This window comes from Diabrotica undecimpunctata, chromosome 2 (genome assembly GCF_040954645.1).
Source record: "Diabrotica undecimpunctata isolate CICGRU chromosome 2, icDiaUnde3, whole genome shotgun sequence".
NCBI lineage: Eukaryota > Metazoa > Arthropoda > Insecta > Coleoptera > Chrysomelidae > Diabrotica > Diabrotica undecimpunctata.
Window position 1 is genome coordinate 116,637,494 of NC_092804.1, and position 20,990 is coordinate 116,658,483.

Sequence of the window (20,990 nt, forward strand, 5' to 3'; positions counted from 1 at the left end):
AGCTGATATTTATATTACTGATAAGCTTGTGTTATTCAAATTGGATACTAAAGCTAGAGTAAGCACATTGCCTTTAAGTATTCTTAAAGAAATAGCCTCAACAGCACATATCCGTAAAGTTTATATACCATTAGTATCATATGGGGATTCAAAGTTCAAAATTAAAACAGTAGGGAGACCTACATTAACTTGTGTTATTTAGAATGATAGCGATGATAGATCTTTTATAGTTATAGATACAAATATTAGGTTTCTTTGTTAGGGTTTAAGGAATGCCTAGAATTAAATTTAATCAAAAGGGTAGATTCATTAGTAAGTTCTAAATTTTACTGTTTAAACAATCTAGTAACAACAAAATAATCATACGTGTTTGAAGTTCTAGGAAAATTTCCTAAAAAACACCATATAAAGAGAGGGATGATATAAGAAGACCGGTTCCATATGCTTTACGAAAACGGTTAAAAATAAATTGTGTGATCTTGAAGCGCAAGGAGTTATAAAGAAGGTAAATAAACCAACAGAGTGGGTTCACCAACTTTATTGTGCAAAAGCAAAATGGCGACTTAAAGCTATGTCTGGACCCAAAGAAACTTAATAGAACCATCAAGAGAGAACACTTCCAAATTCATTCTGTTAATAAAATTGTAACTCTATTTGATAGAGGACGGTTCTTAATTGTTTTAGACATGAATGATGGTTATTGGCAAGTGGAGCTGAATGATGAGAGTGCAGATTTAATGATCTTTGGTGCACCATTTTGTAGGTACCAATTTATTAAATCGGCTTCTGGTATCTGTTTAGCTCAGAAGTATTCCAGAAAAATAATTTTGTAATCTTTGGAGATCTTTACTTTGAGGATTTAATTGTCTCTGGGGTCTTAGAAGCCGAACATGACAGGGTTTAAAAAGGGTTCTTGATTGTGCTACCAAATACACAAAATTCAATAAGGTCAAAGTACAGTTCAAACAAACTAGTGTTAAATACCTATTTTCAAAGGATGGTGTGAAAACAAGTAATAAATATATCAGAGCAATCTTAGATATGCCTACATCAGAGTGGAAACAAGATGTTGCAAGATTTTTAGGAATGGTAAAATATGTAGCTAAGTTTGTACCAAGCCTATCAGAAATATCTGCCCCATTAAGAAACTTGACAATATTAGATGTAAATTAGCAGTGTTGAAGTGAGCACCAAGATTCACTGGATTCACTAAAGCATCTGTTGACTAACTCACCAATCTTGGCAGTATTTGACCCAAAGAAACCAATAGAAATTGAAACAGATGCATCAAAAGATGGACTGGGAGCAAGCTTGTTGCAAAAAGGTAGTTATGTGGCTTTTGAATCAAGCCTTACAAAAACTGAGCAGTAGTATGCTTAAATAGAAAAGGAAACCCTGGCTATTTCATTTGCTGTAAAGAGGTTTCACTACTTTGTTTATGGAGCTTGTGTAAAAGTCCACAGTGATTACAAACCATTGGAATCAATTTTTAAACAAAATTTACAGGCGATTTCCCAAAAACCTTGAGAATGAGATTCAAATTATTAGATTATGATTTAGTTGTGTCATAAAAACAAGGAAAAACCATGTACATATCTGATACATTATCAAGGGCATTTCTAAAAAAAAAAACAATAAAACATCTGTAAATACGGAGATAGAGTTTGCCGTTTATTCAATTGCCAATGATTTACCGTTAGGTATCTGAGGAACATAAAAATCAGTTTCGATAAAAGACAGTAGTCGACCCCAACTACAAGTTGCTTTTGAATTTATCATCAATGGCTTCTTCTTCATGTGCCTTGTCCGTTCCGAACGTTAGCAATCAACATGGCTATTCTGACTTTGTTTACGGCAGATCTGAATAGTTCGGCAGATGACAATCCGAACCATTGCCGCAAGTTTTGGAGCCACGAGTGTCTTCTCCTCCCTGGACCCCTTCTGCTGTCTATTTTCCCTTGGACGATCAGCTGTAGTACTCTATATTTATTATGTCTCATAACGTGACCCAAGTATTCCAACTTTCTTTTCTTTATACTTATTCCTACCTCTCTCTCTTTACCTATCCGGCGTAGTACCTCTTCGTTGGTCACGTGCTCAGTCCAGGATATACGTAATATACGTCGGTAAGCCCACATTTCGAAGGCCTCTACAATGGCTGGCCAGAATAAAAATATAAAATTCCAGAAAATGTCAGACACTTTGCCAAACTAAACGAGAATATATTTATAACTAATGATCTTCGTTTTTTAGACAATCAATTAATGGTTACTTTTTCATTAAGATAAGAAGTCCTAAGATTACTTCGTGAGGGACATTTAGGCATAGAGGAAACAAAAGCACTAACAGGTTAAATTTATTATTGGCCTGGAATGGCTATGGATATTGAATCGTATATAAGAGCATGTAAGAGTTGTGAAAAATTTGCTAGAAAAAAACCAAAATAAACCTTTTTATCATATCCATTACCTTAAAGAGCATGGGAAAGAGGAGGGTCTGACATTTTCATATGTGCTCAAAAAAGTTATGTAAATTTATTTGACTCATGGTTCTAACTGGTTAGATTTATTACCAATTATAAACAAAAGTGCAGATGTAGTACCTAATTGTTGAAATTAAGACAGTTTTTGTACGAATTGGATCACCTGATTTTCATGTAACTGACAACATACCATATAATAGTAAAAAATTTAGAAAGTTAAGCAGAAATATTAACTTTACTTTACTTTAATCTTTCGTAGTTCGAATTATCCACGTTCAAATAGATTTGCAGAAAAAGCAGTCTCAATTGCAAATATTAACGAAAACCTTGGATGAAAAAAACATGCAGACCTTCAGTCGGCATTAATAAATATAAAAATTATTCATTGAAAAGTATGGGATACTCCCCATCGCAACTTCTTAATAACAGAAGATGCAAAACAAAAGTTCCAATTTTAGTTAAATTGTGCATCCATATTTGTGTAAGAGTGTTGAAGTAAAAATGTAAGCTAAAAAGGAATTAAATGAAATAACTTTTAATAAAAATGCAACGATATTAAAACCATTGATCAAAGACATGGATGTAACAGTCCTTGATCACTGCAGTAACACCTGGAAGTCTGCAAAAATCTTAAATCAACACGAATCACAACGATCATATATCCTGCAAGATGACAGTGGAAACACTATCAGAAGAAACATATATCATATAAGATCATGAGTAAATAAACATGTGTTAGACTGAGGTGCTGATTAGATTAAGATCAACTACCATCAGTTGGTTCAACTACTAACAGAGAAGCAAAAATTATAAGGAGACGGAAATAATACTTGAAAGAAAATCTAAACGCAGACATTAAAAATGAACAAAACGAGACAATAAAAGTACATATACGGCAGATCAGCACATTGAAAATCCGAGTTATGAAAAAGTGGTTCAGATAATATAAAAACTAAAAAACAATATGTTAACTAAAAAATAATATCGGCAGAATTATTAAAACATGGAGGATTATAACTCTGGGGAAGCATTCATTATCTAAAATATTCATATACACTAAGGAGCAAATGCTGAAAGAATGGGTATATACCTTGGGTATATATTGGCCTTATACTGTCAATATATAAGAAAGGTGATAAAAAAAGGAAGTGTCATAATTATTATAGGCCAGTTACACTTATAAATGTAGTATATAAAATTCATGCTTGTATTGTATATAATAAATTGTTATAATATTCCGAGAATATAATCGGTAGTTATAAAAATGGATTCAGACAAAATATTCATATATACTAAGAACAAATAAAAAAAACTAATGAATACGACATTGAACTATATACCATGTGTTAAAGTCCTAACATATCACCAATAATCCATCATAATTTTAGTTACAATTAATACTAAAACACGAAAATATATTCTATTTATTTTCGATATATTTCAGCTTAAATAAAGTGAGTTTTTTCTCGTCCGTTTTCCGTTAAGACGCGCCATGTTAAAACAAGTTGTCTCTTTAGGTATCTAAGCACGCTTCGATATTGTGTTACCACCAAATCTCCTTTTCTCAAAATAAAAAGTTATCATTTTTACGACCACAACTGGTCATGAATATTTTTTCCTAGTACCAATCGCGTTGCTAATTCATTAGGAAAACTATTTTTTTGTCTACCTAGAACTGGGTCAGTTATGTTTATTTGTTTTCGGAACTTGTAAAGGGGCAATAAATCTTTTAGTTTTATTGTTTTATTATTATGCAGTTTCTTCATAAATGTATAAAAAAAGTGGCTTATTATAACCCACCGTTGGAATGTTATAGTTTGTTAAAAACGATTAAAATTTATTGGTTCTATTCTATAAAATGCTGGATTGAAGCGGTATTCATAGACTCCGTTTTCGGTCCCCCCGTAGGTACATCTCGACCTCTCAACAATAAATGTGTAAAAAGACTCAACTCTCGTTTCTCACGCGGAATGGTCATTCCAGCGGTTTTACAGACTACTCTTTCTGTTCTCGTGCCGGACAGTAATAATTTACTTCGCGAATACATTTGCTCTACGCAAATGTTCGGTCTCACATAGCAGAAAAATAAGAAGTTTTAGTTTAAGTTAAATACATTTATAAATAAATATCTTTTGTAACAGTGCAACGTAAAATAAAGTGTGCTTAAATTCATCAAGCATTATTATTACCATTTCGACTTAAAAAAATGTTTCGACGAAGGATGATTAAATCGAAGTCTGCTTACTTAGCCAGTTGCAACGTCTGACCTGCTACTTGTGTTGTAGAAAGGAGACAAATCACAACACCATGTACATAGACTTTAAATGGGCTTTTGATATTATGAAAAAATAAATCAGCCTCATAAAAATGACGTTGTAGGGTGCAAAAGTTAAAGTAAATGGAAAACTGACTTCTCTATTTGAAATCAATGTGGGAGTGAAACAGGAAGACGCATTTTCAACCATGCTGTTCAACCTAGTTCTTGGGGTAATTATTATAAAAACTAATGTAACCGGCCATATAAATACCAAATCAGTACAAATTACTGCATATGCAGATAATGTCGTTATCATTAGTAGAAACAAGCAACGACTGATGAAAATGTTCAAGGAAATTGTTCCTGAGACTTGAAAAAGAGGGCTTAAAATAACCGAAATAAAAACAAAGTACGTGACCATCAAATTAACACATGACAATGAAAATATTGTCGCAATGGACAGCTATACCATCGAACATATCTGGTCAAAGAAATCAATCAAAAGTATTCCGCAAGTAGCGAAATTAATGCACGTATTTCCAGTAAGAACCGTACGTACTATGCTTATAAAAAATTGGTGACATCGAAATTATTAGACAAACGAACCAAAATGACTATCTACAGAACATTAATTCGATCAATAAAAACCCACTATTGTAAGATCTGGGTAATGACTTCTTCTTAAAGTGCCTATCCGTTCCGGATGTTGGCGATCATCACGGCTATCTTTACTTTATTTATTGCAGCGCGGAACAGTTCAGTGGTAGTCGTGTTATACCACTTTCGTAAATTTTGGAGCCAGGAAATGCGTCTTCTTCCCGGTCCTCCCTTACCATTTACTTTCCCTTGGAGAATCAGCTGGAGAAGGCCGTAACGTTCTGAATTTCTCATTGGGTAATGACAAAAAGGAAAATATAAGATTGAAAACCTCATATATGTACATTGGATATTTATCCTTTGCTAATTGGGTTAAGACAACAGTAGATCAGCATATTTCTACTAAACAGATTTAAGCCTTTGATCAAATAAAACGAAGACATAGAGCCTATTTATTCAAAGCGTTTGTACAGGCTGACGTTATTAATAAGCTAAAACACTTAAAAAGTGGAAAAGGGTACGAATTAATAAAACTAGTGATCGTTAGCAAGCAATATTAAGACCATGCTAAACACTGAGATATATTACACAGATACATTGCATCCCTGCATTTTTGAAACCTGTTATCATGCAAGTTAAAATGCAGTTTGCATATTATATGTGGAAGATATGGACAAAATGTGGACAAAATTTTTATATTTTTACAAGACATTTTAGTTTTGGCTAACGGTAACATTTATTGGATTAATTAAATAATTTTAATAAAAGCTTTTCATCAATCTACATTAAAACGAAAAAAGAGCCACTAACCTAATTTAATGTAAATTATTTTTTGTTTTAGGCAGGAACTTAAATATGTACGTTCACCCAGTAGACAATATAAATATGTCCTTTAAAAATGAAATGACAAAAACAAATCCCTTGTATTCAATAAAAAAGCAAAACTAAATAACATTTTAATATTGTTCTGAAGCTATTGTCTTGTGGCATTTTAAATTAATTACTAATTGTGGCTTATTCCCATTTAAATAGTAATTAAATAACATTTTGGAATCACATTTATTCCGTTATTGAATTTCTGTCGATATTTACATTAAAGTTGCTAGAATTAATAATGGATTTTGACGTGTTTGGAAGGCCCCAAAAGTGCAGAGTATTTATTCTCACAGAGATTAAAATTGCTAGGGCAATAACTTTGTTTCAAGAAGGTTACTCTGTACAGAGACGCTGTACAGCAGATATGTTAAATTTTAGTCGTACTGTTACTACTACTACTACTACTAAAGTTATTAGAAGATAACCTTATACGTATCCTGCGAGGGTGACTACAGCTGGATATGATAAACTTGTACATATATTGTAACATTTTTTTTATAGTTAATATATTAAATTATTTCTAATCCTTTTACCCCGTTGCTGAGACGCCGATGGCCGTATTTGCAAATAATATATACGCGGTTGGTCGGTTGACCATTAGGAAATTTTATTGAAAATTACCGAAATATTACGGAACAATCTACCTACTTATTTAAAAACGACGGTTTAGGTAATCCTCGGTTAATTCCTTCCGGCTCTAAGGCCGGGTTCCTTTATGATAAATTTGTTAAATATCACCGAAGGCACGTTGTCGTAATTTTTCTGAAGAGAACGTAATTCCGGGGATTTTATATTTCATCACGTTCCTAGCTAGAAGGGTACCGTTAGTTTCGATGTTCGTTAGAATCTTTTTGTCTTCTTAGAAATAGATAAAGGCTGATTGTAATTTTCCCCACCTTTTTCTTGCGTAGTTTGGTAAATTTTGGCAAAAAGGAGACCACTTCTGGGTGGGCACTCGTTGAGAAAAGAACCACTTCTGGGTGGGCATTCGTTGAGAAAAGTCCTACTTCTCGCAAGGCGCTTTGCTCATTATCGTCTCTGTGCATTTTCTTTCTAAGTGTGTATACACTTGTATATTTGAGTTTTTTGATCTAATATCATATTAGATTAAATATTGGTATAGAGTACCTTTAATTTTAATTAACTTCAGTGCTTGATACAAGTAAAGTATTGTAGTAAACTAAATTAACTTCAGTGAATTAGTACAGCAGTCATCAGGAATTACTGTAAGTTACCATAATCTTAGTATCTCCACTTATCAGGGCGAATAATATGGTATGGTATCATATTTTTTTCAATCATTTGGGCGAATCTAAGTTCATCCATGTCTTCACCAGACCTGTAGTTGAGAGTAACTACTGATTTTTACATTCAATATTTTCTTACGAACTTTCCATCAGCTACTAAGAAATTTCAATAAACATAATTACTAACATTTAGTTCTCAATCATTAAATAACAGTGCGAGATAGATAATCAACTTAACCAAGTGCGGTTTGGTTAAATTTTTATTTCGGTAACCTTTTTGTATTCTTGTAAATTTAGATTTGATTAATTTGTGTCATTTGCTATAATTGTTATGCATTTTTAACCCAGTGTCTTGAGATATGCCATTAAACAGCAAAGAGAGACCTTCTTTATTCAACCTTGGTTGAATTTTTTTCTTACTCACTATCAGTCTCTCTTCGCTGATAATTGAACCTGTGCATTATTATATTGTTGTATTTGTAAAGGTACTTATTATTCATATTAGTGCTTACTTTTATGTGGATACCACCATTTCATAATTGATGGTGTATTTTTATTACTTGTATGTACATTCAGCTACCGACATCATTGTGTTGTTGAATATATTGTTTTTGTTTTATGTATGTATTTTATTTGTCGACTTCTAACAAGTTTCCTGATATAACCATAATTCTGAATATTTGCTTTTTACCTTTAAGTATTACTATACCTTTGGTCAGTAGAAAGATCAGGCCGATTAAGTTTCGTATGTAAGTAGATGGACGGAGTCCACCTAATATGTTAATTATTTGTTTATATAGTGTGTTGACAAAATTTATTTATTAATTAACTGTTGGTATCTTTCCTTGGATTTGGTCTCAGAACCAAAATATCTTTCTTTATCTCTTTTCTTATTTAAGGTTTCTTAATTCCCTCCTTAAACCCCAAAAAAATTAAGTGGCGCCCTGTTTCTATCTTATCGTATCTTTGGTAATTTTACCCATCTATCTTTTTGTTTATTTCTGTATCTTTTCCAATATCTCTTATCCTATTTTTACTTATTTCGTCCGTTGGTCCCATTCCCGGTTCCAAAAGCTAGTTTCGAACCCACGACTCGCTCTCCACCAACCATCTGGCTGCCGTCCGCAGTATCTCCATTGGTGACCTTTCTAGCACCATCCAAAAAAGGTTTCCGAAGTTACAATATGGGTCATCAGAGATCGTCGACTTACTGCTCGAACGATACAAAAGGAGTAAGTAGAAGCTACGGGACATGAGTAAATACTCAAACTTTACGTAATCGGCTTCACTAATATGGGGAACATGGGTTGAATACAAGAAGGCCAGCTAGACTACCTCCTTTGATCTCTGCACATCGTAGAGCCAGACGCTTGGAGTAACGTGACGTTTACTGGCTAGTCCAGATTTCTTTTAAATTATATTGATGGACGTGTTAGAGTCTGGAAAAGATCAGGTCAGCGCATTTTGGATTCCACAAAATTAAAAAATCTAGATTTTTGCTGAAGTTCAATAATGGTTTGGTGTGGGATAACTTTAAATGGCTGCTCTGACCTAATAGTTATTCGTCGAGGGGTGATGATGACAGAGGGGTACATTAACGAAGTTCTTAAACCACATGTTGTCCCATTTGCTGAAAATATGGGTTTAGAATTTATTCTTCAGCAAGATAATGCTAGACCGCAAGTGACCAGGATAGTACAAAATTATTTGACTACCCACAATATTCAGGTTATGGAGTGACCAGCGGGAGGTCCAGATTTATATCCCATTGAACATATTTGAGATACACTCGAAAAGTGCTTGAGGATCATCAGCCACTAAGAAACCTACATGTCAAGGAAGTTATTGTGGAAGAATGGGAACAACATCCAGATTAATAAACTATTCAAAATGTGATTGAAAGCATGCCTGGACGTTGTGCAGAAGATCGACAAGTTAGAGGAGCTCATAGATGCTATTAGTTTTGTTTTAAAATAATTTTTAGCAACGTTGTTATTTTAAAAATTAATCGAATTTTTCACGTTTGTCACTTTTTATTTTGTTTTTCACAAGGAAATTTACATATTAGTAACAGAAACTTTACTATATTTATAGCGAAAAGCCTTAGATGTAATTAAATAAAACTAATATACTCATGAAAAGAATTAGTTCAAAACTACTAACAGCTTTATAAGTGGCTCCTTTTTCGTTTTGATCGGTGTATAATTTGATAATTGTACCAAATAAATTTTAAATAAATAATTTTAATTTATTGTTTACTGCGAACCAAACGTTCATTTGTTTTTAATTTAAAATATTCGTTTAGAGGCCAACTCTGTAGTACTATCTTACAAGATTTTCAATATAAAATGGTTATACCTCGTTAATAACGATCTGTAAATAATTAAATCAATATTAACGAGTGAGTTTGTTTTTCTTTAACACTAGCATAGTAACAATGAAACTTGTGATTTTTATTGTTTTCACAATACTAGATTATGTTTGTGGTGCTCGTATATTATGCGTTTTCCAAGTGCCAGCCGTTAGTCATCAAAGAGTGTTCCAGCCTATTTGGAGAGAGTTATCTTTACGAGGACACGAAGTAGTTGTTGTAACACCTAAACCACTTAAAGACTCATCATTAATAAATTTAACTGAGATTGATGTTAGCGCAGCACATAGTGAACTTATCAAACGACATGGTTTTCAGTTTTTCATGAAAAAGGAATATGCTGTTCATACAAAAATACCGAAGTTATTTGCGATGCTTTACGAATCTGCAGAGGTAATATTAAAGAATAAAGAGTTTATAAAAATTTATAACAACTCTAATCAAAAGTTTGATGTTGTAATTGCTCAAACGTTTATTTCACCCATACTTTATAGTATAGCTGCAAAATTTAATGCACCGTTAATAGGAGTTTCTTCTTTGGGAGCATACATAGGTGAGTATATTAATTCAATATATATATATATATATATATATATATATATATATATATATATATTACAGATATATATCTTATTCAAGTGCCATCTCCGCGGCGGAGGTCGGCAATCATCATAGCTATTCGGACTTTTGGGACGGCTGCTCTGAAAAGTTTATTTGAAAAGTTCAATTCATCAAGCTGCGCAGCCATGACATTCTACGTCTCCCTATGCTTCTCTTTACTTGGATCTTTCGCTGCATAATCAGTTGGAGCAAGATGTAATACTCTCCACGTCTAATATGTCCGAGATAATCCAATTTTCATTTTTTAATTGTATTTAGAATTTCTATTTCTTTATACATCCTTCTCAGAAGCTCTTTGTTTATGACCTATTCTGTCCACTATATTTTCAAAATTCTTCTATAAACCCACAGCTCGAATGATTTCAGTTTTTTCATTGATATCGCATTCAAGCTCCAAGATTCCATTCCATAAAACAAAGTCCAAAAAACATAGCACCTCGCTAACCTAACTCTAAGTTCCAATTTCAAATCCCCTGTATATAGCACTCTTTTCATTTTGTTGAAATTTGCTCTAGCCTTTTCTATTCTAATTTTTATCTCCTGAATGTAATCATTTGTGGAGTTAATCATTGTTCCCAGATATGCATATTTATCCACTTGTTCGACGTTGGTTTCGTTTATTAGAAGATTCTCGTTATTTCTTTGACTTTTCGATATTCTCATAAATTTCGTCTTCTTGACGTTCATTGATAGACTCTATTCTTTTCCATACTCCGCCATTCTGGTCACCAGTCTCTGAAGATCTTCAATATTTTGGGTTAAGATTACCGTGCCGTCCGCATATCTAATGTTGTTGTTGTTAATGAGAACCCCATTTACTTTTATACATACATACGTATATATATATATATATATATATATATATATATATATATATATATATATATATATATATATATATATATATATATAGTTTGAGTTTAGTTCTTGAACGTTAATATATATTTGTTAGTGGATTTTGGATAAACATATTTCCAAAGTGTGTTAAAGTTCAAATTATAATCTAATACAAACATCATTCAAGTGTTTTTTTCACATCTTGCTTTGTGTGTAAAAACTTTTATCTAGTTGGTATTCGATTAACTATTTACTTTAAACTGCTAGTGTTCAAAATTAATTATTGACTATTTAGTTTTGTCTATGTTTAAGTCAGTTCATGAGATCAACTTAGGTATAATCCGCATATACTGTACAAATCTTCCCTATTTGTATATTAAAATAATAAATTGCCAAGTGTGTCTCTTTTCGACCAGACTCATTACAAAACTGATGACAGAAATGAGATATTGAAGAAACAACCAAAAAAGGTAAAGTATCAAATTGGATAAGCCCTACTCGAGCAGCTTCAATTGACAACCAACTCTTCATTATCGTGGAGAAAACCTTGTACTAGAAGACAAAAAACCGTCAACTGAAGTAAAACCATAACTGTCCAAGTCCAAGTTCAGAGAACATATAAAACGAAACAAAATCCTGCTCAGACTATCGTATGCTAAATCAAAATCTTGTTCAGAAGAAAAGTCCTGTTCAGACAATCCTATGCTAAATCAAAATCATAAATCAAAATCCTGTTCAGATAATCTTAGTACAATAAAAAAGGAAAAAATTATTTTAGCTCCAAGATTAGAACCGGTAGTAGAAATTATCATAGTCATTAATCCTACAATCAACGAGGCCATTTGTCCAGACGTACAAATCTTAGATGCGGTACTTGTGTATCCTAGCATTGTAAAAGAAATAGATAATGAATATGCTCTTACGTCAGTTCTAAATGCAGGCAAAGAATCAGTAATTATTAAACAATTACATATTGTCTTAGAGATTTTACCCTTAAATTCAGATTCTAATATATTCGAAAGCTCAAATTCGAATAGATTGTAAAAGACAAAAAAAATCTAAAAATAGATCATATAAATGAAGAAGAAAAAATTCTCTTATTGATATTTGTTTACAAAAATAATCATGTATTTTATTTAGATGGAGATACACTCTCTTCCACAGATTTTTATCACATGATAATTATGCTAATTCCTCTGTCCCTATAAGTTCCATATGTAGATATCCACAAGCACATAAACGAGAAGTAGTAGATAAATAAATAAAATGCTTGATCAGAAAATAATAGAACCTTTCAATTCTCCATTGAATTATCCTTTATAGGTGATACTTAAAAAACTCGATGCATCAGGTAACAAAAAATAACGGATCGTAATCGATTATAGAAAACTCAATGAAATAAACATCAGTGATTCCTTTCGACTGCCAAACATTAACGACATTCTAGATCAATAAGGTCATTCCAACTATTTCTCTGTAATTGATCTTGACTCAGAATTTTACCAAAAAAAAAAAGTTTCTACCAATGACGCATCAAAAACAGCATTTTCTAACCCTACAGGTTATTACCCATTAACAGAATGTCATTTGGTTGGCGTAACACACCTGCACATTTCAGAGGTGCAGGATTGTCTTATAAGGTATTCAGAATATTTACTAGTAAAACGTTTTAATACATTACGTATATAATACTGGAGTGATTCTCACAGACTGGCTCAAGTCCATCTTTGTTACAATACCTAAAACGCACAGTGCCAGAAAATGCTCAGAATATCGATTAAGTAGCCTAATGAACCACACTTTTAATATTTTCTTGAGAATACTTCACAACAGAATTAGACTCAAATGCGAAGTAGATCTCGAAAATACCCAGTTTGGTTTTAGAAATACTATGGGAACTAGGGAGGCACTTTTTGCGCTAAATATTTTATTACAGACGTGTCGTGATCAAAGAAAAGATGTATTTGCATGCTTCGTTGACTTCAAAAAGGCGAAATTACACCGACGAAATCTGCATACAACGAGGAGTTAGACAAGGTTGCATTTTGTCCCCAACATTGTTCAATGTTACACTTGAGAGACCGCCATATGGAATCAAAATCAACGGGGAACTATTCAATGTAATTAGATACGCGTACGATGCAGTAATTCTGTCAAAAAATATAGAAGGTCTCCCAATTCTGCTTGATTGTATTTACGAAGTGGGAGACGAAATGGGCATTAAAATAAACTCAAACAAAACCAAATTTAAGTCTTAAGTCGTAACCCACATCTAGATGCAGAGCTTCAATTAAATGGAGTTCAAGTTGAAAAAGTTTACAAAATTACATATTTGGGAACTGTCATAATGGACCAACTAGATCCAGACATAGATCTAAAACGAAGAATATCAATTACTAAAACTACTTTTATGAAAATGAACACATTTCTTTAGTTTAGAAGACAGTTTAGAACTAAGACAAAGAATGGTTAAGTACTATATTTGGTCTGTACTTGTGTATGGAGCAGAAGTGTAGACGCTAAAAGTATCAAGTTTGAACAGAATTGTAACATTGAACATGTGAATTCATAGACGAATGCTGAAGATACCTTAAACAGCAAGAAAAACTAATGAGGAAGTACTAAGGAGTGTTAAGGAAGATAGAGAATTACTAAAGACTGTTAAACCCCGGAAAATCTGGGACACAATATGAGGGGAAATCGATATAGGATAACTGATCCTAAGAGGCAAAATAGAAGGCAGTAGAGGTGTAGGAAGAAAACAGATTTCTTGGTTAAAAACATTCGCGAATGGACTGAAAAATCAGATGCAGGGTAATTATTTCATGTAGCAGAAGATCGAGAAGCCTTCGCGGTGGTGATCACCAATGTCGGACAACTCAGATATGAGACGTGCAGAAGAAGAATATCTTAATAATATAGTATATCTTTGCCGATAGTCTCGAAAATCAAAACAAATGCTTAGTTAAAGTTTTCAAACGTATATTCTCTCATTTAAGAGAATGGTTCCAGTGCACATCTAACCAATTATTTAGAGCAACAGCTTCAAAGATACGAATAGCAGTGATGATTGCCAAAACTTCGTAGCGGAGAGGGCACTTGAAGACGATTCTCTCATAATCATAAAATCCAACCAAACAAATGCGAATTCTTACGAAAAGAAGTCATGTATTTAGGAGATGTTATCACAGAAAACGGTGCTACAGCTAATTTAAACAGCATAAAAGCTGTCGCTGAATTTTTTATTCCTCAGTCTCCTAAACAAAGCAAATCATTCCTTGGTTTAGCAGGTTATTACCGAGCATTTATGAAAGATAGCACATCCTCTTGCTAAATTATTAAAAAAGGAATAGTTGAATTTGTAAGTGTGATGGGATTTTGAAAGGATTTTGAATGAAGACAGGACTGTTTCTGGTCGCAAAAAGAGTAACATCTAAAGAGAAAAAAGAAATTAAATGCCGGTGAATTTGAACGATAAAAGAAAATTAAATTGGGTGAATTAAAAACTAATTTTTGTTTTCGAAAGTGTGCTTATTTAAATGGTAGTTAAAAAGAAAGTTATATTTCCTATATTATAATACTCAACACTCCTAGCCTCAGCTTCTCCCAATGCAATGATAATTTATTGGTACTCACAAATGCTGTTAACATTGCACTGCTACCATTCAGCATACATGGACTCGCCACTGCTAGTACTTTTTAAACACTTTCGAAAACAAAAATTAGTTTTTAATTCACACAATTTAATTTTCTTTTATCGTTAAAATTCACCGTCATTTAATTTATTTTTTCTCTTTAGATGTTATTCTTTTTGCGACCAGAAACAGTCGTGTCTTCATTTAAAATCCTTTCAAAATCCCATCAAACTTACAAATTCAACTATTCCTTTTTTAATTATTTTGGCAAGAGGATATGCTATCCTAGAGGAATCTTTCATAAATGCTCGGTAATAACCTGCTAAACCAATGAATGATTTGCTTTGTTTAGAAGACTGAGGAATAGAAAATTCAGCGACAGCATTTATGCTGTTTAAATTAGGTGTAGCACCATTTTCTGTGACAATATGTCCTAAATATATGACTTCTTTTCGTAAGAATTCGCATTTGTTTGGTTGGATTTTATGATTATGAGAGAATAAACGTTTGAAAACTTTAACTAAGCGTTTGTTTTAATTTTCGAGACTGTCGGCAAAGATATACGATATTATTAAGATATTCTTCTTCTGCACGTCTCATATCAGAGTTGTCGGACGTTGGCGATCACCACTGCGAAGGCTTCTCGATCTTCTGCCACATGAAATAATTGCCATGCATCTGATTTTTTAGTCCATTCGCGAATGTTTTTTAACCAAGAAATCTGTTTTCTACCTACACCTCTACGGCCTTCTATTTTGCCTCTTAGGATCAGCTGTAATATCCTATATCGATTTCCCCTCATTTTATGTCCCAGATAAGACATTTTCCGGTGTTTAATAGTCTTTGGCAATTCTCTATCTTTCTAAACACTCCTTATTACTTCCTCGTTAGTTTTTCTTGCTGTCCAAGGTATCTTCAGCATCCGTCTATGAATCCACATTTTCAATGCTTCAATTCTGTTCAAACTTGATACTTTTATTGTCTACACTTCTGCTCCATACAAAAGTACAGACCAAATATAGCTCTTAACCATTCTTTGTCTTAGTTCTAAACTGTCTTCTAAACTGACGAAATGTGTTCATTTTCATAAAAGTAGTTTTAGTAATTGATATTCTTTGTTTTATTTCTATGTCTGGATCTAGTTGGTCCATTATGACAGTTCCCAAATATGTAATTTTGTAACCTTTTTCAACTTACACTCCATTTAATTGAAGCTCTGCATCTGGATGTGAGTTACGACTAAAGACTAAAAATTTGGTTTTGTTTGAGTTTATTTTAATGCCCATTTCCTCTCCTACTACGTGAATACAATCCAGCAGAATTGGGAGACCTATGTTTTTTGACAGAATTACTGTATCGTCCGCGTATCATATTACACTGAATAGTTTCCCGTTGATTTTGATTCCATATAGCGGTCTCTCAAGTGCCTTTTTAAATAACTGGTCCGAGTAAACATTGAACAATGTTGGGAACAAAATGCAACCTTGTGTCACTCCTCGTTGTATGGAGATTTCGTGGGTGTAATTGTCTCCCATTTTTACGATAGCAGTTTGATTCCAGTACATATTTTTAATCACACGAATATCTTTGTCATCTATTCCTATATTTTTTAGTATCTGAATTAATTTTACATGCTGTACTTTTTCGAATACCTTTTTGAAGTCATCGAAGCATGCAAATACATCTTTCTTTGATCACGACATTTTTGTAATAGGATATTTAGCGCAAAAAGTGCCTCCCTATTACTCCATAATATTTCTTAAACCAAATTGGGTATTTCCGAGCTCTACTTCACATTTGAGTCCAATTCTGTTGTGGAGTATTCTTAAGAAAATCTTAAGAGTGTAGTTCATTAGGCTACTTAATCGATATTCTAAGCATTTTCTAGCACTGTGCGTTTTAGGTATTATAACAAAGATGGACTTGAGCCAGTCTGTGAGAATCACTCCAGTCTTATATAGGTATTGTATTAAAACGTTTTACTAGTAAATATTCTGAATACCTGATAAGACAATCCTGCACCTCTGAAATGTGCAGGTGTGTTACGCCAACCAAATGGCATTCTGGTAATGGGTAATAACCTGTAGGAGTAGAAAATGCTGTTTTTAATGTGTCTTTGGTAGAAAATTTTTTTTTTGGTAAAAGTCTGAGTCAAGATCAATTACAGAGAAATATTTTGGAATGACCTTATTGATCTAGATCTAAAAGGTCGTTAATGTTTGGCAGACGAAAGGAATCACTGATGTTTATTTCATTGAGTTTTCTAGAATCGATTACGATTCGTTATTTTTTGTTACCTGATGCATCGAGTTTTTTAAGTACCACCTATAAAGGATAATTCAATGGAGAATTGAAAGGTTCTATTATTTTCTGATAAAGCATTTTATTTATTTATTTGCTACTTCTCGTTTATGTGCTTGTGGATATCTACATATGGAACTTATAGGGACAGAGGAATTAGTATGAATATCATGTGGTAAAAATCTGTGGAAGAGAGTGTATCTCCGTCTAAATAAAATACATGATTATTTTCGTAAACAAATATCAATAAGAGAATTTTTTCTTCTTCATTTATATGATCCAATTTTAGATTTTTTTTGTCTTTTACAATCTATTCGAATTTGAGTTTTCGAATATATTAGAATCTGAATTTAAGGGTAAAGTATCTAAGACAATATGTAATTGTTTAATAATTACTGATTCGTTGCTTGTATTTAGGACTGACGTTAGAGCATATTCGTTATCTATTTCTTTTACAATGCTAGGCTACAGAAGAACACCATCTAATATTTTTACGTCTGGACAAATGGCCTCGTTGATTGTAGGATTAATGACTATGATAATTTCTTCTACCGGTTCTGATCTTGGAGCTAAAATAATTTTTTCCTTTTTTATTGTACTAAGATTATCTGAACAGGATTTTGATTTATGATTTTGATTTAGCATAGGATTGTCTGAACAGGACTTTTCTTCTGAACAATATTTTGATTTAGCATACGATAGTGTGAACAGGATTTTATTTCGTTTTATATGCTCTCTGAACTTGGACTTGGACAGTTATGGTTTTACTTCAGTTGACGGTTTTTTGTCTTCTAGTATAAGGTTTTCTCCACGATGATGAAGAGTTGGTTGCAAATTGAACCTGCTGTAGTAGGACTTATCCAATTTTAAAGTTTACCTTTCTTGGTTGTTTCTTCAATATCTCATTTCTGTCATCAGTTTTGTAATGAGTCTGGTCGAAGAGAGACACACTTGGCAATTTATTATTTTAATATACAAATAGAAGATTTGTACAATATATGCGGATTATACCTAAGTTGATCTTATGAACTGACTTAAATATAGACAAAACTAAATAGTCAATAATCGATTTTGAACACTAGCAGTTTAAAGTAAATAGTTAATCTAATACCAACTAGATAAAAGTTTTTAGACACAAAGCAAGATGTGAAAAAAACACTTGAATGATGTTTGAATTAGATTATAATTTGAACTTTAACACAATTTGGAAATATGTTTATCTATTTTAATAATGATTAAGGAACGTTGTTATTTATGCATTATTGAGAAAAACAATACAAAGTTTATTCAGGTACATTTCAATGATTTTATTTACAAATCTTCTTCAATAGTAAAATGTTATTAGCAGGAGGTGTTTAAAGATTACTTATACTAAAGATCATTATATATATATATATATATATATATATATATATATATATATATATATATATATTGTAACGAATGTTATTGATACTTCGTTTATACGAGTAAATTCTATATATATATATATATATATATATATATATATATATATATATATATATATATATATATATATATATATATATAAGTTTATATATGTGCTGGACCTTTTTTTTTGGCACCTACAGTATAAGCATTCTGCTGGTAGCTGTTTCGTTGATAACTGTTTATGGGTTAGTGTTGTATGACCAACTCCCAGACGATTTATAAAAACCTATTTTTCTTCCACAAGGAAAATAAATTCCTGCAGCTGGCTGTATACCATGTATCACAAAAAGAGGTTTAAATCTTTGTATGTAGGTATATTTAAAAACCCTTAAAAGGGCTACATCAAAAAACACAAAAGTTTTCGGAATAATAGTTCCATCATCAGGTTAAAAAGCAGATTAACATGCCAGAGCCACCAAAATATAAGGGTACAACCCTTTACAAAAAATTGAAGTTACCAAAAAATGTACATGTTGTTGTTTAAAAGTGAGTGATGTTTAATACTTTATTAGATTTAACTTCAGGCAACACATAACTATGCCTCACGTGAGCTCCAGCGTCCGGAGAGTAAACCTCTTCAAACGGACATCAGCTGGTAATCAGTTACCTGACCTTATATTAGATATTATTATATTATCTGACCTTCCAGTTCCAATTTATATCTTAGTAAATTTGCTGTTATATCCATACAATTTGAATTTTTGGGGGAATTAACATGTTAAACTTTCTGGCGATTATATTAAATTGGTGTAGCATACGTTGTAAAACATCTTCACGTTAAAATAGTAGTATTGCGTCGTCTGCATAGATTATTTTAAGATGTTTTTTTTTTCTCAATTACTATCCTTTAAAATTAAATATTAGAGGACTCAGGGAATCTCCCTGTCTTATCCCATTGCCAGCTTCAATAGGGTCAGTTAATTCTTCTTCTACTTTTACTTTTATTGTGTTGTTTTGGAAGATATTTTCGATCGTTTTGATTATTACTAGAGGCATATAATCTGACCCGGTCAAATGCCTTCTTAAGGTCCACGAAACACAGATATACCGGTTTGTTGCACTTGATTTTTCTTGCACTTACCTCATTATAAATATAGCGTCGGTGCATTATTTTCCTAACCTAAAACCTTGTTGTTCTTCTGCTAGTGTTATAATTTCATTCAGTTTATGTGTTATCACTTTGGTTGTTAATTTTACTGTTGTGTTTAATAAATTGTATAAGCGCTACTTGTAAAGATCAATTTATGATACTTCTGCATCTAATATAACGCTATTTTTACTTTCAAATTCACTTAAAATATCAAGTTCGCCAACAATGGACATATGCTTCTTCTGCATCCAAGCATCGATTTAGTGTTCTGTCTTACATTTAATTCAAATTTTAAACTAACACCTACAATGTGTAGAACGATTTTTTTTAACTAAGTGAATTTGTTGTATTATATATATTTTGTTTTACTCAAAAATTGTTGTTATTTGTTTAGGTATGCAACATTTATAGAAAAACTATTAGATTTATATAAAATACTAATTTTTAGGCACTCATTTTGCTATGGGTAACCCAAATCCACCATCTTTGTACTCGGAAATGTTCTTGCCATATAATGGAAAGCTTACGCTTTATGAAAGAATAAAAAGTACTGCTTACTATTTATTTGTTCGATTTTACCGAACATTTGTGATTTTACCTAAATCAGATGCACTAGCTAGAAAATATTTGGGCAATGAGTTACCTTATATTGAGGACATCGAAAGAAATATTAGCCTGTTATTAATGACCACCAATCCATTTCTGTACACTCCCAGGCCAACACTACCTACTATTGTCAGTCTGGAAAGCATTCATGTCAAACCGGTAGAACCTTTACCTGACGTAAGTATAATAAATAGGTATAAGAGATTGACAAATACTTGATTTCAAATTAAATAAGATTGGGTTGTTTATAATATGAGTAGAGACCGGTCATATATGCACTAAACTTTTCCAAAATATGCGCATATATATCATCATCATTTGGCTCTACAACTCTATGTGAGTCTTGGCCGCGTTAACTATTTTCCTCCATTGTTGTGGGTCTGAGCAGCTTTTTCCCATTGCTTTATTCCCATTTTGCGTAGATCACTGGCTACTGCGTCCTTCCATCTCTTTTTTGGACGACCAATTGACCTTCTGCCATCGTGTCTTTCCCAAAACGTGGCGTTCAGGAGTCTTTCGTCACTCGATCTTAGTACGTGGCCCGCCCATCTTATTCGGTTTGCTTTAATGTAGCGTACGCATATATATGCACACATTTTTGCAAATACATATGTCTTG

The 20,990-nt window shown here is 32.5% G+C and overlaps 1 protein-coding gene across 1 annotated transcript in view; it reads left to right on the plus strand.

Annotated features, from left to right (window-relative positions):
- Nucleotides 1–9,809: 9,809 nt before the first annotated feature.
- Nucleotides 9,810–20,990, plus strand: part of LOC140434806 (UDP-glucosyltransferase 2-like) — a 31,871-nt gene continuing 20,690 nt past the window's right edge. The window contains exons 1-2 of the mRNA XM_072523336.1: nucleotides 9,810–10,383; nucleotides 20,215–20,549. Coding sequence (XP_072379437.1) covers nucleotides 9,897–10,383; nucleotides 20,215–20,549 — 822 coding nt within the window. The 5' untranslated portion in view covers nucleotides 9,810–9,896. The remainder of the gene's footprint in view (nucleotides 10,384–20,214; nucleotides 20,550–20,990) is intronic.